The sequence below is a fragment of the Brachyhypopomus gauderio genome, unplaced genomic scaffold (genome assembly GCF_052324685.1).
Source record: "Brachyhypopomus gauderio isolate BG-103 unplaced genomic scaffold, BGAUD_0.2 sc50, whole genome shotgun sequence".
Lineage (NCBI taxonomy): Eukaryota > Metazoa > Chordata > Actinopteri > Gymnotiformes > Hypopomidae > Brachyhypopomus > Brachyhypopomus gauderio.
Genome location: NW_027506875.1, coordinates 1,197,799 through 1,223,708, shown reverse-complemented (window position 1 = coordinate 1,223,708; position 25,910 = coordinate 1,197,799). Strand labels below are relative to the sequence as shown.

Here is a 25,910-nt window from a genome sequence, read left to right as displayed (position 1 = left end):
TAATCCCCACAGTGGTTTGGTCCACTGCACTACCGTCACCATCGGGCATTTCAGACCACATGTTTCTGAACCTTAATATCAGCATCGGACGTTTAGTTGTGTTCATCTATTAGTCTACTGTGTTGGTGTCTGGACGTGTTGGACTACTGGTTGACCTCCTGTAAGTACTTAACTTACTAGTACGGAACACTAACACCGAACATTTTAACTAGATTATTTTGTTCGTTCCGCTACTTCACGATTGAATCTCGTGTCATGACTAACTTGGTGGAAAATTCAATGTTTTAAACTGTTTTTATAATAGATGATCTACCGCCAACTAACCCAGCCAGATATCTTATTTGTTACTGTACAAATATTACTACATTTGGTTATTATCCTGTATTGTTATTGTTGGACTCTGTACTTCTCAACCACTTCAGCCCACCGCGTTCGTTTGATGCAAAAGGAGAAACAACAGAGCAGAATTATTGCAATGCCAAAAAGCCTTTATTTGAACAGAGATATCTGCGGGGATCTCATACATACAAAACATGTACATCAGAGAGACACGAAGGTTACTGGTAACAGGCAGTGCAGTGTAACTTGTCCTTTCTGACATGCCAGAAATAACTAATCATTGGATCAATTAGTTTTAGAGTTATGCGCATTTGTTCTACATCATCTAATTGCACAGAGAGCCAACCACAGTTATAGACCTGCAGTTCTAGACCTGCCGTAGTTTTAGACACGCACACATACATGCATCTCTCACACACACCACAAACACACATACATACCTAAGGAGGTGTTGTCATACACACAATGCACACTGCACACCTTCATACACACAACATATGCATCATATATGCCATACACACTACACCTTCATACACACCACAGACAGTCCCATGCACCATAACACACATTAGACTCTACACACATTGCACTCTAATCCTCTCACCACCTGTAGCGCCCCCCCCCCCCCCCCCACACACACACATGTACATCTGTCTCGTATCCATTCCACACACACACACACACACACACACACACACACACACACACATACATACATCTCTCTCATACCCACTGCACACAGCCACACACACACTTAAGGAGGTGTTGTCATACACACAATACACACTGCACAATGTCGCACTTTTGATCCTCTTTCACCTTAGTGCAGCATGTTCGTTGATTGCAAGAGAAAACACTACCAGTCTTGTCTTTAACCTTTTATTAAAAGTAAATAAAAATACAGAGATCTCTGGAGAGAATACATACAAGCCTAACAACTCTACCCTGTAGCTTTGTGTGCAGGTCTCTGCCTGAGACACTTTCCTCCTGTACTATATAGTGTGGTCTGGGTATGAGCCCCCCCGTCTCTGTGGGATATAGGAGCTGCACACACATTCCATACGTTAAAAATACAGCTGTTCCTCTCTTAATTTGGAAGCGAGGTCTTCACTTGCTGACCTTGTCAAATTGACTTACAGAGGCTCATCTTACACATCCTGTTTTTAGAAAACTGCAGGCACTTAGAGTCTGGGACAGAGCACACAAGCACTTTCCCAGACATTCTTGATAATAAGCAATTTGATTAATAGTATAATGTAAGCAAAATATAAAGTGATTAATATAAGGAATTTGGTTAATACTTTAAGGCTAGTCAAATTATATAAGGATTATGATAAGCAGTTTGATCAATACTGTAATGTAAACAATATGACGGGATTAAAATATAATTCCCAACAACACCTTCATGCATTACACACACCATATACACCATACACACTACACACCTTCATACACGCCACATATATTCCCACGCACCATAAACAACTTAATATACGCTAGACTCTACACACATTACACACTAACCCCCTCACAACCAGCAGCTCCCCCCCCCCCACACACACACACATCTCTGTCTCTCACAAACATCACTCACACACACACAAACTTAAGGAGGTGTTGTTCACCTACACAGATACACAAGCACACACACACACACTGTACACATTTTCATACCAATTTTAATGTTCACACTCTCACCTTTCATGCCATATACACACCTTCATTCACACACACACACTCATATACCACAGACACATACCCAAAGAGGTGTTCTTCAACTACACACACACACAAATACAGACACTATACACACACCATACAGTACACATTGTACACATCTTCATAAACACTGCACGTACACCTATACACTCACCTTCATTCATGCCGTATACACACCATCAGTCTCTCACAATCACTCTCTCTCTCATACACATACATGCACACACCACACATACTACAATATCATCACATCATACACACAACACACCTTCATACACAATACACACCATATACAACATATACCCCATACGCACTACACAACTTCATACACACCACATTCATTCCCACACACCATACACATCTCAACACACACTAAACTCTACACACATTACACTCTAGGGCAGCGGTCACCAGTGTCATGGGCTAATGACACGTCTCTACCACTTCAGCCCAGCGTGTTCTTTTGATGCGGGAGAAACAGGAACCACAGACCAATTTTGCAATGCTAGGAAAAAGGCTTTTATTAAAACAGAGATATATCTCGGGGGAATCTCAGAGACACGAGCAGAAACTGTGCATCAGAGAGATTTCAACAAATATTCCTACTTGCAGTATTTATATACTATTTTCTCCACCCCCCAAACCCACAGATCTTCTTCTATGCCTTACATGGTATTGTTATTCAAACAAACAAGACTTCTCTCTTTGTCTTCTTCTGCAAACCCAACATCTCTTATACATATGGTTTCTGTCTCTGGACTATTTGCTTGACCCGAGGTCACCATACATCAGGATGTCATAAATTCATATTTCATCCGTGTCAGCACTGTTAGGTCAACACCTTCTGCTTGAGCAATCCTCTTCTCGTTTAAACTCCTTACACATCATGATTTCCCAAGATCCCTTTTTAGGGTTCACAGCTCGGACACATTTAAATAATAATAATAATAATAATACATTTTATTTAATGGTGCGTTTCAAGTCACTCAAGGTCACCTTACAACTCACATTAAAATAACAATAAACAGTAAACCCATACAGAGAATATATAAACAATCCACTTTGTAAAAAATACAATAAAATAAACGGTCAATTAAATGTATAAGCAATTTTAAAAATATGAGTTTTTAAAGCAGATTTAAACTCTGCGATTGAATCCAGCATCCGAATATGATAAGGTAGTGAATTCCAAAGGTTAGGTGCAGCATGAGAGAAAGCCCTAGAACCCACTGTGCTGAGCTTAATGGCAGGAAGTGCCAATAAGCGTGCTGATGAAGACCGCAGAGAACGGGGTGGGGTGTATTTCTGAAGGAGATCTGCTAAATAGCCAGGAGAGAGGTTATGTAGTGCCTTAAAAGTTAAAAGCAAAATTTTAAACTGAATCCGCTCCAACACAGGAAGCCAGTGCAGCTGAATCAACAGAGGTGTAACATGATCAAAAGATTTTGAGCATGTAATAATTCGTGCTGCAGAATTCTGAACTAGCTGGAGTCTGTGAATAATCTTTTTAGGAATGCCTACCAAAATTGAATTACAGTAGTCAATGCGCGATGTAACCAGAGCATTAACTAAAACCTCTGCTGAGTATTGTGTTAAAATAGGACGTAGTCTGGAGATATTTCGCAAATGATAAAAGGCAGTCCGAGAGACCTTGCTGATATGATCAGAGAAAGAGAGTGTACTATCTAAAATAACACCAAGACTCTTAACCTGCATAGAGACAGGTATAGTGATTCCAGCAATGAGAAGAGAACAAGGTGAAACTTTTGAGATAGTGGACTTAGAACCCACAAGAAGTACCTCAGTCTTACTGTTGTTGAATTTTAAGTAGTTCCTTGTCATCCATAAGTGTAGATCATGGATACAGGCAGTAAGTGAATCCAAAGTAAGAACAGAGGCTGATTTGCTGGACACAGAGCTGTGTATCATCAGCATAACAGTGAAAATGAATCCCATAATATCGAAAAATATTGCCAAGAGGAAGAAGATATATAATAAATAAAAGTGGCCCTAATACTGAACCCTGTGGTACACCGTGACAAACTCTGGAAGTCTCTGATCGAGAATCCTGAATTTGAACAAATTGTTTTCTATCAGCAAGATAGGAGACAAACCATTGATATACAGTGCCACAGAGGCCAATACCAGCCAGCCGATCCAAAAGAAGCTGATGTGATATTGTATCAAAGGCTGAACTGAGGTTGAGAAGAATTAAAATAGAAACCAAGCCTGAATCAGCAGCACGGAGAAGGTCATTAGTGATTTTGACCATAGCTGTCTCTGTACTGTGTTTAGGACGAAAACCAGATTGAAACTGTTCAAAAAGATTATTGTCATCAAGGTAAGCTTGAAGTTGAGCTGCAACTACCTTCTCAAGAATTTTAGAAATAAATGGTAGGTTCGAAATAGGGTGATAATTATTTAAATCATTGGGCTCCAAACCAGGTTTTTTTTTAATTGGTCGAATCACAGCAACTTTCAGTGCAGGCGGAACTATAGCTGCAGTCAAAGAAGAATTAATAATTAAGGTTATCAGAGAAACAATAGAAGGTAAACAAGCTTTAACTAAAGTTGTGGGAATAGGATCCAGGTTGCATGTGGAGTTATTTGATTTTGAAATAAGTTCATAGATGTGACTTTCGGTTGGAAGACAGAAATCACACAGAACAGTTGATGGAGACAGATTCATAACACTCACTAGTGGTGAACTAGACTGCATACCATTATCAGAAATTAGCTGCAAAACAGTTCATTTTTACTGTAATCCGCTTCATTTGGACTTTATTTTCAAATGTGTGCATTTTTGGCAACATACTGTCTACACAAAGAGTGATATTTACTGTTAGGTACTATATGGAATGTAGATTAGACAAAAAGGAGTCAGTAACAGTTTTGCAGTATTTTACTGTATTAGGGACATAACTGTAAATTGTAGCCTAACCCAAAAAATAATTACTGTAATTGTAAACATAATTAGCCATGGTCCCATATGTGTAAAATACACATATACAAAAAAAAGCCACACAAGGAGGAAAAACAGGATCCAAAACTGAACAGTTTTGTTGCACGTAATCTAAACGGTCTTCAGCAATTGGCCACATGTTTTCATCCACATCGGTGTAATGTGATTGGTTGGATGTTGGTTCGATTGGAGACTGAATCAATTGCTCATCCTTTGTGTCCCGGATTTTTATTCTGAAATTCTGAACGTGTATTTTTGCATCCTAATATTTGCATGCATATTTTGTGAACTTGAAAAAAATATCTTGAATTTTTTAACACTTACAATTTTTTCATTGTACTTTATTAACCACGAATAATAAAAGTGAAAACGTGTTCTTGAAAATTCAAGCATTAAATTCAAAAGCAACAAAGTTCAGATGCATAATTTCAGTGCAAAAAAAAAATCAGTGCTTCAAATTCAATATCTGATTACACTGATTTGCTTCCATACCTATACTGCAGATCTCAAACACATTTTACAGCTTTTACAGATGCACTGTAAAAATGACATGATGTTTAATAAGAAATGACATGGAGATGTTGAGGAACAGTTGGAATAAAGTGGATGTGTTGGATCAACACTACATGTGCATGTTTTACCTGCATTTGTTATAAATATGGAAGTGTGAAGTATGAAGTGTTAAAATGTTAAAATATTTTATTCGAATCATTTTCAGTCCTACGTGAATGTTGAAGTTGGTTTAACAGTGAGACAGTTGATGAGATCTTCTGAAGAGGTGAGTTATTTTTAAAACCTGTGACAAATTCCTCAGCATCCACATAAATCATCAACCATTTAAAACACACAACCAACAGGTAGCCTGTAGGCACAATTTCACCCTTTGGATTTGGATACATAATGTGGCCTTAGTTGTTTTGGGTGTTTTTGGAGTCTTTGAACAGGCTCCCAGTCTCATTACACACAAAGGCTGGGTTATACATCCTTTTACACAGTATTAACACAATATTTCTGAATCTCATTATACACACACAAAGGTAGTTTTATTGTATAACGTCCCTGAACTAGCTAGTAATGCATTTGTTATATAGCTGTTGTGAGGAATGATAAAGGAATGGTGACACTGTTACGCACAGTAATCATTGTATTATACAGTTATCTGTAACACCATTTTAAAGTACCATGAAAAGATTAAATTTTTATGACTGCTAACATTTTTGTTCAAACAGTAGAAATAGGACCCTACCAAATTCACAGCAGTGAAAATCACATCACGAACCATGAAAAGAACATTTTCTCCATTAAATATGACATTTTCTGTGATATCTTGATGATGCCCATAGATTAATTCTCTGATGCAAAGAGGCACAATAATTTAAAAGATCAAATCACACTGCTGGAACTCATAAGGAGCTTCAACAGACCAAAACAGCTCTGCAGCACCATGAGAGAGAGAGGAAGGAAAACAACTTGGAATATGAGGTTGATGAGCCCTACAAAATAAAAGTCCCTATAGCCTGAACAGTGGAACTGGACCAAACAGAGAGCGACATGTATAACAAATTGGACAAGTGTTTTCATTTTAGTAAAGGAATGAAGCCTAGCTTTTCTCCTGATGGGTTTTAGTATGAATGTCTTTAGTATTGTGCAGAGCCAAAACATTTATAATTATGTTTCATCTCACACTGTCTTTTTTCCCTTTAGAAATCAATGCTGTCCATTGACACATCTTCTGCGGCTGTGTTCTCTTCCTAAATACGTCAAATTTGCCTACATAAACACATTTATCTATGAGGAGTATGTCAGACAGCTGAAATCAGGAAGCATGGAAAAGGAGAAAAGCTACTTCTGCTCAGAGTGTGGGAAGAGTTTTACTACACAGAGTAATCTCAACATACACCAGCGCATTCACAAAGGAGAGAAGCCATATCACTGCTCAGAGTGTGGGAAGAGTTTTACTCAACAGAGTAATCTCAACCAACACCAGCGCATTCACACAGGAGAGAAGCCATATCACTGCTCAGAGTGTGGGAAGAGTTTTACTACACAGAGTAATGTCAACATACACCAGCGCATTCACACAGGAGAGAAGCCTTATCACTGCTCAGAGTGTGGGAAGAGTTTTAGGCATAAAATTAGTCTCTACGGGCACAAGCACATTCACACTGGAGTGCGGCCATATCACTGCTCAGAGTGTGGGCAGAGTTTTACTACACAGAGTCATCTCAACCAACACCAGCGCATTCACACAGGGGAGAAACCATATCACTGCTCAGAGTGTGGGAAGAGTTTTGCTCAGAAGTGTAATCTCCACGAACATCAGCTCATTCACACACTAGAGAAGCCGTATCACTGTTCAATGTGTGGGAAGAGTTTTACTAAACAGCGTATTCTCAACCGACACCAGCGCATTCACACAGGAGAGAAGCCGTATCACTGCTCAGAGTGTGGGAAGAGTTTTACTACACAGAGTACTATCAACCGACACCAGCGCATTCACACAGGAGAGAAGCCGTATCACTGCTCAGAGTGTGGGATGAGTTTTACTACACAGAGTAGTCTCAACATACACCAGCGCATTCACACAGGAGAGAAGCCATATCACTGCTCAGAGTGTGGGAAGAGTTTTACTGCACAGAGTCATCTCAAGCAACATCAGCGCATTCACACAGGAGAGAAGCCGTATCACTGCTCAGAGTGTGGGAAGAGTTTTACTACACAGAGTAATCTCAACGAACACCAGCGCATTCACACAGGAGAGAAGCCGTATCACTGCTCAGAGTGTGGGAAGAGTTTTACTACACAGAGTAATCTCAACATACACCAGCGCATTCACACTGCAGTGTGGCCATATCACTGCTCAGAGTGTGGGAAGAGTTTTACTGCACAGAGTCATCTCAACCAACACCAGCGCATTCACACCGGAGAGAAGCCGTATCACTGCTCAAAGTGTGGGAAGAGTTTTTCTCGACACCATCATCTCAAGCAACACCAGCGCATTCACACAGGAGAGAAGCCGTATCACTGCTCAGAGTGTGGGAAGAGTTTTACTACACAGAGTAATCTCAACGAACACCAGCGCATTCACACAGGAGAGAAGCCGTATCACTGCTCAGAGTGTGAGAAGAGTTTTACTACACAGCGTAGTCTCACACACCACCAGCGTATTCACACAGGAGAGAAGCCGTATCGCTGCTCAGAGTGTGAGAAGAGTTTTACTACACAGAGTAATCTCAAGCAACACCAGCGTATTCACACAGGAGAGAAGCTGTATCTCTGCTCAAAGTGTGGGAAGAGTTTTACGATAAACAGTGATCTCCTGCGACATCAGCGCATTCACACAGGAGAGGAGCCGTAACGCTCAGAGTGTGGTAAGAGTTTTACTAATCACTGTAATCTTAAGCAGCACCAGCCCATTCACACAGGTAGAGGTGTCAAGTAACAAAGTACAAATACTTTGCCACCTTACCTACTGGAACAGTAGCATTTTGGGTATCGATACTTTTCTGTAGTAAAAAGACAACTTTTTACTTCTTCTCCTTACATTTTTCCCAAATTATCTGTACTTTCTACCTTGTTAGTCCTATTTTATTTTGGCTTGTTTCTCAATCTGGCAGGAAACAGTAAAAAAAAAAACAACTATCCAGATAGATTGTGCCATCCAGATAGATTGTGATCTGACTGTGGTGGGATGAGAAGTATAAACATATACCATTCCTACACCCTGTTGCATTTGTGTGTGATCCATCACACATATCCCAGACCCTCCAGAAAGTCGCGATGTTGCGATTTGCAACTTCAACGCAACTTCAAGCAAACCCCGCGAATTCAGGGCAGTGTTGCAACTTCAGCCAATCACCGCAACTTTCCCGCAAATTTGACCAATCACTGATGTCATCTTGATGTGACGTCGACAAACTCCCGCCTTACCTCCGTATATACGTTCAAGAGGAGCAGACTGAAAGCAGCATGAGCGACGAAAATAACGGCAAAAAGATCAGGAAAAGCAGTATCCCGGTACACTACATGAAAGCGGGGATAAACTGTCCAGATCCGACCCGCGAATTGATTACACAGGTCAACAGCATTTTTGGGGCCAAAGATATTTCAACGAATTTAGGGTAACTTTGGGGTGCTGATTCTGAATATGTCATCAGTTTTGCCAGATTGGCTCAAGTTTTTGAGATTTTTCATGAAATGTGTAAAAAAAAACAGACTATGTGTGGTGCCCAAGACTTGTCTTGGTCCCCAAGCATAACCCCAAAATAGGCCAAATACATAGAGGAAAAATAAATAAATAGAGGAAACCATACAACATTTACTCCCTATTGTAATGTACTCACAAAAAAGCAAAAACGCACCGCAACTTCCATCGCAATTTTTTTTTAAAAACACCCGCAACATCAAACATTTTAGCCCGCAACAATCACAAAAAAGGCCCGCAAAATCCTGGTGGGACTGATATCCAGCCACTCCAGCAATGACATAGCAAACATGTAGCTTAGTGTGAAGATATTCATGACAGAGACTCGAGAAATTAAACAAAATGTCCCAATTAAGCACCAGCGAAGAAGTTGGTAGCCAGGAAGACCCTGCACTGTATATCAAGTCACTTGTGGTAGGTTTTTGAATTGTTATTTGTCTTGTCATCTGTGTATTTGTCGTCATGTTAATAAATGTTGTCACCACTTCCTCACTGCCCCCACCTATGGGGCAGTCATGGTCCTGTGGTAGGGAACTGGTCTTGTGACCGGAGGATCGTGGGTTTGATTCCCAGGCCTGAGGCCATGACTGAGGTGCCCTTGAGCAAGGCACTTAACCCCTACTGCTCCCCGGGCGCCGGGTTAGGGCTGCCCACTGCTCTGGGCACGTGTGCACCACAGCCCCCTAGTAATCACTAGTGTGTGTTTGTGTGTGTGTTCTAATTGCACAGATGGGTAAATGCGGAGGACAAATTTCGATTGGGGTGTAAATTCACAATTGACAAATATGGCCCATTTCATTTCATTCATTTCAACCTTGCCACTGGGACAATATGGTTTTAATAAATTTGCATTGGATGGCGTCTAATTTTCTTCAACTAAATTCTGATAAGACTGAGGTGCTGATTCTTGGGCCCAAAGCTGCTAGAAGCAATTGGGCTGATATTCCCCTTACCCTAGATGGTTTTTCAGTAACACCTAAATGTACCACAAAAAGCTTAGCTTAGGTCACTATTGATTCTGATCTTTCATTTGACACACATGTATGCAATGTCACTAAGGCTGCCTTTTTCCATTTACGTAATATCGCCAAGCCGAGACACTTTTATTAACTGATGCATGGTTAGCTGGTCCATGCTTTTGTCTCGTCAAGATTGGTGTAGGTGCTGGCCAAATTTATTTAGTAATCAGTCTCATAAAATTACCTACGAAATGGTGGGAGTTCAGACCGTGTTAAATTTATCCAAATTTTGTATAAACTCATTTAACTAAGGTCGCCACTAATTGTGGTCAACTCCCGTAGCCCAAATTGTTTGATTAACAAACTATAAATCTGAAGGTTACAGTTCAAGTAATAGTTCTGGCTTCAGATTGTAACAGAGAAACAACGACTCAAACGACAGTATTTAAACATAAAAACATTTATTGATCACAAAGCATAATAATAAAAGCATAGCAAACAAAGGGGACAGGAGGGTAGGCTAGTGTGTGTGTGTGTGTGTGTGTGTGTGTGTATGTATGCGGGTGTGTGTGTGGATGTGTATTCTAGTGCGCGCGGATGCGCGTGCGTGTATTCGAGTGCGCGCGTGCGTGTGTACGTGCGTATGGGGGAGGAGATCTTTGAGACAAAGAGAAACTCGATGGCGCGAAACTTAAACCGAGTTCTCACTACAGCCACAAACACAACGCAAATTTCCTCCAACTAAGACACGGTATCGTCGGTCACTATACAGCCTCAACGAGCGTATAGTGGGACACACGTTTAACAGTTATACGAGGAGTTAAGTATTAACTATGAAATAAAAGAATCAGTGTGAATAACCGAACAAGTTTAAACAGAATACCTATTTAAGCTTTGAACAGAATATCTCTTTAAGCCTTAAACAGAGTACGGTTTAACATGAACGTGATTATAAACACCACTGCAAACAAGCGTTCACCCAAGCGTTCATCACCCTGGGTAAGGTTCTTTGGGGACGTCAGCGGTCATCTCATTCGCAACAGGTTGGATCGGACTGCAATTCATGACTGCATAAATAGGCATCTCATTCTCCTTGCTGAGATCAATGCGACAAACCAAGCCTACTGGCATCCTGTCTGGAATCACGGCAATCATTCTTGCAGGCAGGTTGAAGAGCACATTGTTGTGAATCTGGGGTCCCTCAAGCAGCCTTGGCAACTTGCCAATCATGGGGATGGACAGTTCCAAGCCCTGGAATGCGTGGTCACTTAAGTGGTCCAACATTGTTCGAGCAGGCACCTGGGTAGTGTAGTTAACTGAATGACTGGTCAGTTCAGGAAGGGGAGTGCCCCACGTGGTGAGGTTCAGTTCAAGGAACCATGGTGCAGGATGAAAGAAAGCCCCTGGGTAGTCAAACTTCTGTCTTCTCAAGACCATGAGTCGAAACGGAATGCCAGCCGACCTGGCTGGGACAATCAAGTCCAACCCTTTTACCACCTGACATGCTTGGGGAATTGTTCTCCAGTCACAGTTGTATGTCATAGTCCTGTCACTGACAGGCTTACAGACTGTGACTTGGGTCCATGACCACCTGATCAGAGGAGCCAGCCTATCGAGCAGGTCTTGACCGCTGAGCAGCTGTTCCGCGTCAAATTTAGAGGTGTTGACTGGGTCCACGTGCTTCATCTCTGGGAGTGTGAACTCAAACCAAGCTCTCTGGTTGGTTGGGGCATGGTCTTGCTTACAGCAGGTGATGCTAAGCTGACGGGACTCAATGTTGAGGCATCTCCCCATGGCGAGTGAGGCCTGTCTCATGGTGGAGAATGTGACGGTGCAGATGAGGCTGATCTCCGATCCGGTACCCAGTAGCGTGTTGACACTTGGGTGATCTTCTTGGAGGACACTGGTACAGATGCGTTGGGCGCTGCCTTTCTGGACCAGGTCTCCCTGGAACTGCAGGAGTGGAGAGGAAGAAGCAGAAAGACTGGATGAAGTATGCTCCGCAGCTGGTGGCAGTGCGTTCTCACTTGATGGTTCCCTTCCCCAGCCAATGAGATGGATCCGGGGTAGTGTTGAGGAGGGTTCTCGGCCTAGTCATGCGACTGCGGGGCCTCCATCCTCACAAGAGCGTTTCTCACGGTCCTTGGTTGGCCGGTTGGTGTTCATGTCCTTCTCCTGGGACATCTTTGTGATTGCATCTTTGAGAAGCTGAAGCTCTGTCCTTAATTCAGCAGTGTCTTGTGACTCTGTCTCTGGACTTCTGCCTCGGTCTCTGTGTTCTTGGCGTCGAAAGGTCCGATCCTGGTTGTCCCATCTGTTCTCTCTAGGTGATCGCTTAGGCTCATGGGAGGAGTAGTGGTTGCCACGGCTCTTCTGGGGTGCCCTTGACTGGTGTAGATCACCCCCCTTGGACTGTTTGTGTCCGTCTCTCCAATCCCTTGGCTTTTTCTCCAAGTGGGAGCGGTGAGACAGGCTAGCCCCATGGTGGACACGGTTACCATTTGGTACTTCCGCGCCCTCCAATTCTATGGGTTCGCTCGCGGAGTTCTGCATGGCGAGTACTTGGGGATTCTCTTCTCTCTTATCCACCGATCGGACAACAGTCTCCCAGGCCATCTGTGCCATCTTCCGGATGTCACGCATGGATGGGTCACCTTGCCGGGTGAGAAGAGTCACGTGGGTGCGCACGCATGGATGCAGGTTGTGCAGAAAGAGTGACTTGAATGCTCTGTCTTCTTCAAGTCCTGGGCCGTTTCTTCCTTGGAAGTAGGCGTGTCTTAGGCGAGTGTAGAAGTCACGGGGATGTTCGTGGCGGCCATGCTTGATTTGGATGGCTGAAATGGTCGCAGACATCTCATCCGCAAAAGGGGAGTATTCCTCTGCTAGTGCTTCACAGAGCAGGTCAAAGTCGTCACGGGTGTCAGCTGGCTGGGCCTCTATGAATGCGTGGACTGATCTGGAAGTCGTCTTCCAGATTAACTTGACTCTCTCTCTGTGGGTGGAGTGAGGCAGGTCGAGAAGGCAATGCCTTATCTCTCTGAGGTAGTCTTCAATGTTGTGGTCGCGCTTCTCTGGATCAAAGCGCTCAATGTCTTTGGCGAGGGCGTCCAGCTGCTTCAGGCGTGGGGCATCACTAGGTCTTGGTTCTCGGGCAAAGCTATAGTGGTGTGGCTCGCACCTGCCACGCTGAGGAGACTGGAGGATGCGTCCGTCATATCTGTCATGGTGCAGGAGCTCTTCTCTTTCCGGGGAGTAGTCATCAGGTCCGTAGTCTCTGTAGTCCTGGTAGGGAGGTCTGGAGTGTGCAGCTCTCCGCACCTCTAGGAGGCCCTTCCGCTGTTGGTCAGCAAAGCGAACTTGTTCCTGGTGCTGAGCGTGAGAGCGGTAGGAGCAGCGAGTTGACTCTCGTCGTGGGGGTGAGAAGAAAAAGGGGGACATGGAGGAGGAGTAGTGCTGATGCGTAGTTCGGGGTCTCTCAGGCGCGTGGCGGGACGTGAGAACCCTGGAGGGGGTTCGGGGAGCCCGTATTGGGCGGAGCTCTTCAGGGTGTTCCTCCTCTGAGTCATAACTTGAAGTGTGGTGGCGTGGAGCAGTTCTTGGTACTGTTGGCCGTGGCGGACTGAGGCGTAGGCTGGGTTGTCTGGTACCTCGTGAGTCCCAGCGAGATGGTATTGGCTCCAGGGGAGGCACGACATGGCCATCTCTGGGGTTCTGGGAGCGAAGGGACATCCTGCTGACTGCCTTCACTATGGACCTCACCTCCAGGTCGCTCTCACCTCCTGAGCCAGCATCCTCCTGCCTCTGTCGCGCACTGGTCAGGTCATCCACCTCCTCCTGCAGGGCATCTAGCTCCATCCTGGTTTTCTTGTGGAAGAGCAGGAATATTCGACCAATGGCCTCCTGAATGTTGACCTCAGAAGCTTGCTGGATAAAAGCCATCATTTCACCTATCTTCCTCTCACAGTCCTCCCTGGAATATTGCTGGATGCTGTTCTCCTCTTCTTCAGGCAGCCGGATAAGTTGGCTGATCAGGTTGGGAAGGGAGATGTGAGGGGGTTGCTGGGGTTGCTCCCCAGAGTTGCGTCGGGATGCTGATGCTGTGCTCATTCTCAGGCCTATGACTAGGGCTCAGTTCTCCTAGGGGCAAGCAGGCTATGCACTGTACTCAACGTGTATAGAACCAGCACTAAGCCTTGACTAGGTCAAACGACAACCAGTATGTACTCAAAAGGAATATGAAGCTAGCAGCAAACCTTGAATCTATCAGATGGGGACCAGCAATGTACTCAAACGGGGTAGGACGTTAGCACCAAGCCTTGAATATGTCTCAAATAGAAACCACAAGCAGTGTATTAAAAAAGGGATTATGGAGCTAGCACCAAGCCTTGACTATATCGAATAGGGCAACAAGCGAGGAGCAGCAACTTCTGCAAACCCAATGTACTGGAGCGGCTAAGGGATCTATTCTAGTTACGGCAAGGGTGGACTACAATTAGTACACGCGCTAGCTACCTCCAGTGATGTGTACCAGCATTAAATTCTATTCAACAGGAGCAAGCAACCGAACTTTCAGTTAGGTGAAATTCTGAATTCAATCAACATCAGTATATCAAAACATCAATGCTTATCAATATAACTTAGTTAATTCATTACCAGTCAATGGTTACTGAATAACAACACCCCAGATGTGATCAACAAAAGTCCTAATTAATAAGATTCGACAGTAAAAGGTGGTTGCTCATTAATTTGCTCTGATCAAATTAGAGAAGTATGGTTAGTTGTTAATCTTAGTATCCGGTATGGATGAGTGTATATGAAACAAAACCTTTGCCCTTGTATACACCTTTGTTTTTAGATTTTGGCGCCACCTAGTGGCGGGATGGGTGTATATACCTTTAACTATGCGGTTGTTACTGCGCAGTCGTTGTCGCGGTTACAACTGAAGCCAAGCAACTATCCCTCACACGGGGCACCAATTATGTAGGTGCTGGCCAAATTTATTTAGTAATCAGTCTCATAAAATTACCTACGAAATGGTGGGAGTTCAGACCGTGTTAAATTTATCCAAATTTTGTATAAACTCATTTAACTAAGGTCGCCACTAATTGTGGTCAACTCCCGTAGCCCAAATTGTTTGATTAACAAACTATAAATCTGAAGGTTACAGTTCAAATAATAGTTCTGGCTTCAGGTTGTAACAGAGAAACAACGACTCAAACGACAGTATTTAAACATAAAAACATTTATTGATCACAAAGCATAATAATAAAAGCATAGCAAACAAAGGGGACAGGAGGGTAGGCTAGTGTGTGTGTGTGTGTGTGTGTGTGTGTATGCGGGTGTGTGTGTGGATGTGTATTCTAGTGCGCGCGGATGCGCGTGCGTGTATTCGAGTGCGCGCGGATGCGCGTGCGTGTGTACGTGCGTATGGGGGAGGAGATCTTTGAGACAAAGAGAAACTCGATGGCGCGAAACTTAAACCGAGTTCTCACTACAGCCACAAACACAACGCAAATTTCCTCCAACTAAGACACGGTATCGTCGGTCACTATACAGCCTCAACGAGCGTATAGTGGGACACACGTTTAACAGTTATACGAGGAGTTAAGTATTAACTATGAAATAAAAGAATCAGTGTGAATAACCGAACAAGTTTAAACAGAATACCTATTTAAGCTTTGAACAGAATATCTCTTTAAGCCTTAAACAGAGTACGGTTTAACATGAACGTGATTATAAACACCACTGCAAACAAGCGTTCACCCAAGCGTTCATCACCCTGGGTAAGGTTCTTTGGGGACGTCAGCGGTCATCTCATTCGCAACAGGTTGGATCGGACTGCAATTCATGACTGCATAAATAGGCATCTCATTCTCCTTGCTGAGATCAATGCGACAAACCAAGCCTACTGGCATCCTGTCTGGAATCACGGCAATCATTCTTGCAGGCAGGTTGAAGAGCACATTGTTGTGAATCTGGGGTCCCTCAAGCAGCCTTGGCAACTTGCCAATCATGGGGATGGACAGTTCCAAGCCCTGGAATGCGTGGTCACTTAAGTGGTCCAACATTGTTCGAGCAGGCACCTGGGTAGTGTAGTTAACTGAATGACTGGTCAGTTCAGGAAGGGGAGTGCCCCACGTGGTGAGGTTCAGTTCAAGGAACCATGGTGCAGGATGAAAGAAAGCCCCTGGGTAGTCAAACTTCTGTCTTCTCAAGACCATGAGTCGAAACGGAATGCCAGCCGACCTGGCTGGGACAATCAAGTCCAACCCTTTTACCACCTGACATGCTTGGGGAATTGTTCTCCAGTCACAGTTGTATGTCATAGTCCTGTCACTGACAGGCTTACAGACTGTGACTTGGGTCCATGACCACCTGATCAGAGGAGCCAGCCTATCGAGCAGGTCTTGACCGCTGAGCAGCTGTTCCGCGTCAAATTTAGAGGTGTTGACTGGGTCCACGTGCTTCATCTCTGGGAGTGTGAACTCAAACCAAGCTCTCTGGTTGGTTGGGGCATGGTCTTGCTTACAGCAGGTGATGCTAAGCTGACGGGACTCAATGTTGAGGCATCTCCCCATGGCGAGTGAGGCCTGTCTCATGGTGGAGAATGTGACGGTGCAGATGAGGCTGATCTCCGATCCGGTACCCAGTAGCGTGTTGACACTTGGGTGATCTTCTTGGAGGACACTGGTACAGATGCGTTGGGCGCTGCCTTTCTGGACCAGGTCTCCCTGGAACTGCAGGAGTGGAGAGGAAGAAGCAGAAAGACTGGATGAAGTATGCTCCGCAGCTGGTGGCAGTGCGTTCTCACTTGATGGTTCCCTTCCCCAGCCAATGAGATGGATCCGGGGTAGTGTTGAGGAGGGTTCTCGGCCTAGTCATGCGACTGCGGGGCCTCCATCCTCACAAGAGCGTTTCTCACGGTCCTTGGTTGGCCGGTTGGTGTTCATGTCCTTCTCCTGGGACATCTTTGTGATTGCATCTTTGAGAAGCTGAAGCTCTGTCCTTAATTCAGCAGTGTCTTGTGACTCTGTCTCTGGACTTCTGCCTCGGTCTCTGTGTTCTTGGCGTCGAAAGGTCCGATCCTGGTTGTCCCATCTGTTCTCTCTAGGTGATCGCTTAGGCTCATGGGAGGAGTAGTGGTTGCCACGGCTCTTCTGGGGTGCCCTTGACTGGTGTAGATCACCCCCCTTGGACTGTTTGTGTCCGTCTCTCCAATCCCTTGGCTTTTTCTCCAAGTGGGAGCGGTGAGACAGGCTAGCCCCATGGTGGACACGGTTACCATTTGGTACTTCCGCGCCCTCCAATTCTATGGGTTCGCTCGCGGAGTTCTGCATGGCGAGTACTTGGGGATTCTCTTCTCTCTTATCCACCGATCGGACAACAGTCTCCCAGGCCATCTGTGCCATCTTCCGGATGTCACGCATGGATGGGTCACCTTGCCGGGTGAGAAGAGTCACGTGGGTGCGCACGCATGGATGCAGGTTGTGCAGAAAGAGTGACTTGAATGCTCTGTCTTCTTCAAGTCCTGGGCCGTTTCTTCCTTGGAAGTAGGCGTGTCTTAGGCGAGTGTAGAAGTCACGGGGATGTTCGTGGCGGCCATGCTTGATTTGGATGGCTGAAATGGTCGCAGACATCTCATCCGCAAAAGGGGAGTATTCCTCTGCTAGTGCTTCACAGAGCAGGTCAAAGTCGTCACGGGTGTCAGCTGGCTGGGCCTCTATGAATGCGTGGACTGATCTGGAAGTCGTCTTCCAGATTAACTTGACTCTCTCTCTGTGGGTGGAGTGAGGCAGGTCGAGAAGGCAATGCCTTATCTCTCTGAGGTAGTCTTCAATGTTGTGGTCGCGCTTCTCTGGATCAAAGCGCTCAATGTCTTTGGCGAGGGCGTCCAGCTGCTTCAGGCGTGGGGCATCACTAGGTCTTGGTTCTCGGGCAAAGCTATAGTGGTGTGGCTCGCACCTGCCACGCTGAGGAGACTGGAGGATGCGTCCGTCATATCTGTCATGGTGCAGGAGCTCTTCTCTTTCCGGGGAGTAGTCATCAGGTCCGTAGTCTCTGTAGTCCTGGTAGGGAGGTCTGGAGTGTGCAGCTCTCCGCACCTCTAGGAGGCCCTTCCGCTGTTGGTCAGCAAAGCGAACTTGTTCCTGGTGCTGAGCGTGAGAGCGGTAGGAGCAGCGAGTTGACTCTCGTCGTGGGGGTGAGAAGAAAAAGGGGGACATGGAGGAGGAGTAGTGCTGATGCGTAGTTCGGGGTCTCTCAGGCGCGTGGCGGGACGTGAGAACCCTGGAGGGGGTTCGGGGAGCCCGTATTGGGCGGAGCTCTTCAGGGTGTTCCTCCTCTGAGTCATAACTTGAAGTGTGGTGGCGTGGAGCAGTTCTTGGTACTGTTGGCCGTGGCGGACTGAGGCGTAGGCTGGGTTGTCTGGTACCTCGTGAGTCCCAGCGAGATGGTATTGGCTCCAGGGGAGGCACGACATGGCCATCTCTGGGGTTCTGGGAGCGAAGGGACATCCTGCTGACTGCCTTCACTATGGACCTCACCTCCAGGTCGCTCTCACCTCCTGAGCCAGCATCCTCCTGCCTCTGTCGCGCACTGGTCAGGTCATCCACCTCCTCCTGCAGGGCATCTAGCTCCATCCTGGTTTTCTTGTGGAAGAGCAGGAATATTCGACCAATGGCCTCCTGAATGTTGACCTCAGAAGCTTGCTGGATAAAAGCCATCATTTCACCTATCTTCCTCTCACAGTCCTCCCTGGAATATTGCTGGATGCTGTTCTCCTCTTCTTCAGGCAGCCGGATAAGTTGGCTGATCAGGTTGGGAAGGGAGATGTGAGGGGGTTGCTGGGGTTGCTCCCCAGAGTTGCGTCGGGATGCTGATGCTGTGCTCATTCTCAGGCCTATGACTAGGGCTCAGTTCTCCTAGGGGCAAGCAGGCTATGCACTGTACTCAACGTGTATAGAACCAGCACTAAGCCTTGACTAGGTCAAACGACAACCAGTATGTACTCAAAAGGAATATGAAGCTAGCAGCAAACCTTGAATCTATCAGATGGGGACCAGCAATGTACTCAAACGGGGTAGGACGTTAGCACCAAGCCTTGAATATGTCTCAAATAGAAACCACAAGCAGTGTATTAAAAAAGGGATTATGGAGCTAGCACCAAGCCTTGACTATATCGAATAGGGCAACAAGCGAGGAGCAGCAACTTCTGCAAACCCAATGTACTGGAGCGGCTAAGGGATCTATTCTAGTTACGGCAAGGGTGGACTACAATTAGTACACGCGCTAGCTACCTCCAGTGATGTGTACCAGCATTAAATTCTATTCAACAGGAGCAAGCAACCGAACTTTCAGTTAGGTGAAATTCTGAATTCAATCAACATCAGTATATCAAAACATCAATGCTTATCAATATAACTTAGTTAATTCATTACCAGTCAATGGTTACTGAATAACAACACCCCAGATGTGATCAACAAAAGTCCTAATTAATAAGATTCGACAGTAAAAGGTGGTTGCTCATTAATTTGCTCTGATCAAATTAGAGAAGTATGGTTAGTTGTTAATCTTAGTATCCGGTATGGATGAGTGTATATGAAACAAAACCTTTGCCCTTGTATACACCTTTGTTTTTAGATTTTGGCGCCACCTAGTGGCGGGATGGGTGTATATACCTTTAACTATGCGGTTGTTACTGCGCAGTCGTTGTCGCGGTTACAACTGAAGCCAAGCAACTATCCCTCACACGGGGCACCAATTATGTAGGTGCTGGCCAAATTTATTTAGTAATCAGTCTCATAAAATTACCTACGAAATGGTGGGAGTTCAGACCGTGTTAAATTTATCCAAATTTTGTATAAACTCATTTAACTAAGGTCGCCACTAATTGTGGTCAACTCCCGTAGCCCAAATTGTTTGATTAACAAACTATAAATCTGAAGGTTACAGTTCAAATAATAGTTCTGGCTTCAGGTTGTAACAGAGAAACAACGACTCAAACGACAGTATTTAAACATAAAAACATTTATTGATCACAAAGCATAATAATAAAAGCATAGCAAACAAAGGGGACAGGAGGGTAGGCTAGTGTGTGTGTGTGTGTGTGTGTGTGTGTATGCGGGTGTGTGTGTGGATGTGTATTCTAGTGCGCGCGGATGCGCGTGCGTGTATTCGAGTGCGCGCGGATGCGCGTGCGTGTGTACGTGCGTATGGGGGAGGAGATCTTTGAGACAAAGAGAAACTCGATGGCGCGAAACTTAAACCGAGTTCTCACTACAGCCACAAACACAACGCAAATTTCCTCCAACTAAGACACGGTATCGTCGGTCACTATACAGCCTCAACGAGCGTATAGTGGGACACACGTTTAACAGTTATACGAGGAGTTAAGTATTAACTATGAAATAAAAGAATCAGTGTGAATAACCGAACAAGTTTAAACAGAATACCTATTTAAGCTTTGAACAGAATATCTCTTTAAGCCTTAAACAGAGTACGGTTTAACATGAACGTGATTATAAACACCACTGCAAACAAGCGTTCACAAAGCATCGATCTAAGCACACAGAAAACAGTAAAACAAGATATTGTTCTAAGTCTGCCCAGATGCACAGTCTTACTTTGAGTTGTTCAGTCCGCGGCCCGCGCAGTAGGCCAGGTAGCCTCTTGAGGAGGACTCCTTCGTGCGCTTTCGTGAAGAAGGTTCCGCTGGATCGCGTTGCTCCGTCCAGGGGAAGCTGTGGTGGCCGTTCAATCGGCGGTCCCTCGATGGTCCGTTGCGTGGTGTCCCGGGGAAGTGGTCGCTGTCGACGTTAAGATGAACTCGCGGAGGTCCGGCCGTCGCGCGAATGTTCAAACCGTTCTTAATCATCGGCTAGCTGAAGCGATTGGTTTTAGCGAACTCCGCAAAAGAAATAAAAGTAGCGAACTAGTTACTTCTTGCGTCGCGTGCTGCACAGGGTTCGAGTGCAGAACCAATACCGCTTTGTTCCCGAAGGTGTGCGCGCTCTTCGTCTCTAGGTAGCTACTTTGATGCAGCCAGGTAGAGAGAACGAACAAAGGGGGATCCCCCCTTTTAAAGGGGATTCATCTGATGACGTAGTTCCACATCCGTCCTGACGTGGGCCATGCACCTAGGGGGAGCACCCCCTTTCCTTTGTCTGTGAAGGCATGGTACCTACATTGGACTACTGCAATGGTCTTCTAATTAGATGCTCTAAACAGTCCATAAAGAAGCTACAACTTGTACAAAATGCTGCAGCTAGAGTCCTAACTAAGGCTAGAAAATCCGATCATATTAGTCTCACTCTCACGGCATTACACTGGCTTCCGATTAAATATCAAATTGAATTTAAAATTCTTCTGTTAACCTAAAAGGCGTTAAATGGTCTTGCCCCACAATATCTGACTGAACTCATTGCTTACTACAACCCATCTTGCCCTTTGCGCTCCCAAAATGCTGGATTTCTCCTTGTTCCAAAAATTTTTAAATCAGTCAGAGCTTTCTCATTTAAGAGCCCCTCATTTATGGAATAACCTTCCAGCTCCAATCCGAGATTCTGAAACAGTTCCAATCTTTAAATCTAGACTTAAGACTCACCTATGTAATTAAGCCTTCAGCTAATATTCCCCTTGTAAGATGTGGGGCTCGGGGGCCCCCAGACATTGAGATTTCTGGTAATCATCCAACTGTGTCATGGCATGACAATGACTTGACTGGAAAGCAATGTCTCATTGAGCCCTCATGACTGTGGTCACCTCTGAACGCCTCCCTTTAGTTATGCTGCTATAGATTAGACGGTCGGAACCACTGGCACGTGAGCTATGTACGTTTAAATCAATGGTGGTTTAAATTGATGTCCTCACACTCAGTCTGTATTGTCTATCTTTTTGCATGCTTCTACCCAAGACGATTGCATGCAAGCACCTACAAGCACCTGGGAGATGTTCTGGATTGCCGGTGGATGTACTGATGCCGGGGTTGGATGTGTCATTCCCGCAAGAGGACGTGCTGATGCTAGCTCCTACCTGAGGCTCACCATCTACACTGAAGGGACTGTGACTACTTGGCCGGAGAACAAGAACCTTAACTATAACCGTAGAACCACCTTTTGTCCACAAATACGGACTTGTGCTAATGGCATGGGTTAAAGTTCTCTGTCACTACAACGGATTTCCGTCATTTGATTTTTTTGGGGAAAAAATCCGTCAAATCTTAATAAACCACACACGCGTGTGATACCTGTTTTGTGGCCGAAATATGATTCTCTCACTGGTGCTCATCATCGCTGGATGGATAATGGCAGTGTAACTTGATTGACTTGCGGGGAATCCCGCCTTCAGCTTTTCGGACATTATGTAGAAAAGTTATACTTATAACGATTATAAAGATTATACTTTCGCGAGTGACCATAGCGCGCGACTCCGCACAACTCGCGCAAACCTACGTGAACGGCGGAGGCGACATGGCGCGTCATATTTTTTGCAGTGGTCTCTGAAATGATATGTGGTAGCATAAAGAAACACCCCTCAAAAACAGGGGAATGAACATTTACCTGATGAATTTTTATGTTGCATTTTTTGAATTTAGGCTAAAGTACATGAAAATGCTTGAAATTGTTAACTACTTCATTTCACAACTGTCTGACTGAACAGTTCTCTTGTATTACAAATACAAGCCTCTTGTAATTCGAGTGCGAAAGATGAGAGAACGTGAAGATGTTAAGATTGGCATTTTCAAAATAAACAACCATTAAATAATGTGATAAAAAAGCGGAATTATTTCAAATCCTTTCAAGTATATGTATAAATATTTAACTTAATAAAGTTTAACGTGCTGGGAAATATTGAAATGGACCTTGAAAGTGACGTACAAGTGCTTGAATTCCACCTTGTAAATATGTATGAACCCTGCAAACATGACTTAGTTCATTGCGCTGAAGCGCAGCACGTGCAAAGTTACAAAATTCGAGAGGTGCACAACCTCACGAATCGCCAGCGTGCGAGGCTCTCACGCACGGGTGGAGCCACAGCGATTACGTCATTTCTCTGTCTTGTTCGAGTACTTACAGTGGGGAAAATAAGTATTTAGTCAGTCACCAATTGTGCAAGTTCTCCCACTTAAAAAGATGAGAGAGGCCGGTAATTGACATCATAGGTTGACCTCAACTATGAGAGACAAAATGTGAAAAAAAATTTGAGAAAATCATTTTGTCTGACTTTTAAAGAATTTATTTGCAAATAATGGTGGAAAATAAGTATTTGGTCACCTACAAACAAGCAAGATTTCTGGCTGTCACAGACCTGTAACTTTTTTAAGAGGCTCCTCTTTCCCCCACTCATTACCTGTATTAATGGCACCTGTTTGAAGTCGTTAACAGTATAAAAGACACCTGGCCACAACCTCAAACAGTCACACTCCATGGTGAAGACGAAAGAGCTGTCGGAGGACACCAGAAACCGAATTGTAGACCTGCACCAGGCTGGGAAGACTGAATCTGCAATAGGCAAGCAGCTTGGTGTGAAGAAATCTACTGTGGGAGCAATAATCAGAAAATGGAAGACCTACAAGACCACTACCAATCTCCCTTGATCTGGGGCTCCACGCAAGATCTCAGCCTGTGGGGTCAAAATGATCACAAGAACGGTGAGGAAAAATCCCAGAACCACAAGGCGGGATCTAGTGAATGACCTGCAGAAAGCTGGGACCAACGTTACAAAGGCTACCATCAGCAACACACTATGACGCCAGGGACTCAGATCTTGCAGTGCCAGACGTGTCCCCCTGCTTAAGCCAGGCACGTCTGAAGTTTGCTAGAGAGCATTTGGATGTTCCAGAAGAGTATTGGGAGAATGTCATATGGTCAGATGAAACCATATTTTTTATTTGGATTTTATTTGGTAAAAACACAACTCGTCGTGTTTGGAGGACAGTGAATGCTGAGTTGCATCCAAAGAACATACCAACTGTGAAGCATGGGGGTGGCAAAATCATGCTTTGGGGCTGTTTCTCTGCAAAGGGACCAGGACGACTGGTTCGTGTACATGAAAGAATGAATGGGGCCATGTATTGTGAGATTTTGGGTGCAAACCTCCTTCCATCAGCAAGGGCAATGAAGATGAAACGTGGCTGGGTCTTTCAGCATGACAATGATCCCAAGCACACTGCCAGGGCAACAAAGGAGTGGCTTCTGATTGGGGTCTGATTAATATGAACAGCAGAACCAGCGGACGGGTGAGTTGATGTACAGCAGGAGTGGGACTGTGTGTTCTGAAATATGTAGTTTGATGAAGCCTGTCACCACCAGGTTGCTAGGGAACAGCGCTGGGTATATTTGGTCTTCAGGGAGGTCAGAGTTTCTTCTGAGATGGAGCATCTAAGAGGACACGAACATCAGTAGAACATGTAAAACCTGCCAGAAACATGCTTACAACATGCTCACATCAGCAGCTTGATATTCCAGAGTTCTATCTATGGTACACACCTTCTTTATGAAAGCACACAGGTTTGGTTCTTCAATAAGAACAGGATCTTCTCATGTGCACTAAACATGGTGATGTTGGGATTTGTAGTCTTATGATGTATTAACAGTGTTTAACTTGGTTATGAGTTTGAAACACTTCTTCTGAAATGTCTGATATTACACTGCAGTACATGTCAGATACAATGACTAATGACATCTTCTCACTGATGGTAATGGAACAATTGACTTATTCAACTTTGCTGATTTTACCACTTACAGCCACAGTGATTAATGAAGTCTCTCTATTTTATTTCAGATAGCGGTAGCGTAGTTAAACTGTGTCGCTGTGCTGATCTTGTAGAGGAGTTTGCTCCTCTGGTTTCACTGGTTTAACTGGTACAATGTCACACTGTAACTGACAACCTGAAGAGTGAGTGTCCACATGAGGCTTGGTGGAAATCACACGCTTCATACACGCCACTCGCGTCATACACGCCACTCGCTTCATACACGCCACGCGCTTCATACACGCCACACGCTTCATACACGCCACGCACTTCACAGACGTCACACGCTTCACAGATGCAACATACATCATACACGCCACGCGCTTCACAGACGTCACACGCTTTATACACGCTACGTGCTTCATAGATGTCACACACTGCATACACGGTACAAGCTTTATAGACGTCGTACGCTTCATACACGCTAAACGCTTCATACATGCCAAACGCTTCATAGACGTCACACGCTTCATACACAGTACACGCGTTATAGACATCACACTCTTTATAGACGTCAGAAAGGTTGGCGTACTGAAAAGTATGTTCAGTAAATGCCCTTAGTACTTGGACTGTGTGTCTTTCCTCTTCCTCCAGACTCTGGGACCGTGATTTACAAATGAAATGCAACATTTAGGAGGCACTTAGAGCACTTCATGCTTTCCTCTACCGACAAGCTTCTTGGAAATGGACATTTAATTTTCCAGCAGGACTTGGTACCTGTCCACACTGCCAAAAGTACCAATACCTGCTTTAATAACCACAGAATCACTGCACCAGTAAACTCTCCTGACCTAAACCCCATAGAGAATCTATGTGCTATTATCAAGAGGAAGATGAGACACCAGACTCAACAATGCAGACGAGCTGAAAGATGCTATCAAAGCAAACTGGGCTTTCATAACATCTCAGCAGTGATACAGACTGATCACCTCCACGCTGCACTGATGCAGTAATTCATGTAAAAGGAGCCCTGAC

General features: G+C 44.8%; 1 protein-coding gene across 3 annotated transcripts; it reads left to right on the top strand.

The window, feature by feature from the left end:
* The first annotated feature begins 3 nt into the window (after window positions 1-3).
* On the top strand, window positions 4-25,641 carry LOC143487763 (uncharacterized). Of its 3 annotated transcripts, XM_076986913.1 has the most exons (5): window positions 4-160; window positions 5,739-5,798; window positions 6,725-8,391; window positions 9,606-9,638; window positions 22,095-22,962. In XM_076986913.1, the coding sequence occupies exon 3, from the start codon at window positions 6,846-6,848 to the stop codon at window positions 8,376-8,378; it is 1,533 nt and encodes a 510-aa protein (XP_076843028.1). In that variant the 5' UTR covers window positions 4-160; window positions 5,739-5,798; window positions 6,725-6,845; the 3' UTR covers window positions 8,379-8,391; window positions 9,606-9,638; window positions 22,095-22,962. The 3 variants fall into 3 exon arrangements, with proteins under 3 accessions (XP_076843028.1, XP_076843029.1, XP_076843027.1); XM_076986914.1 differs by lacking the exons at window positions 9,606-9,638; window positions 22,095-22,962 and adding an exon at window positions 25,530-25,641; XM_076986912.1 differs by lacking the exon at window positions 9,606-9,638.
* The last annotated feature ends 269 nt before the right edge of the window (window positions 25,642-25,910 follow it).

Excerpts from the sequence above, each read along its gene's own strand:
- LOC143487763 (XM_076986914.1), top strand. The coding sequence starts at position 6,846 with ATGGAAAAGGAGAAAAGCTACTTCTGCTCAGAGTGTGGGAAGAGTTTT.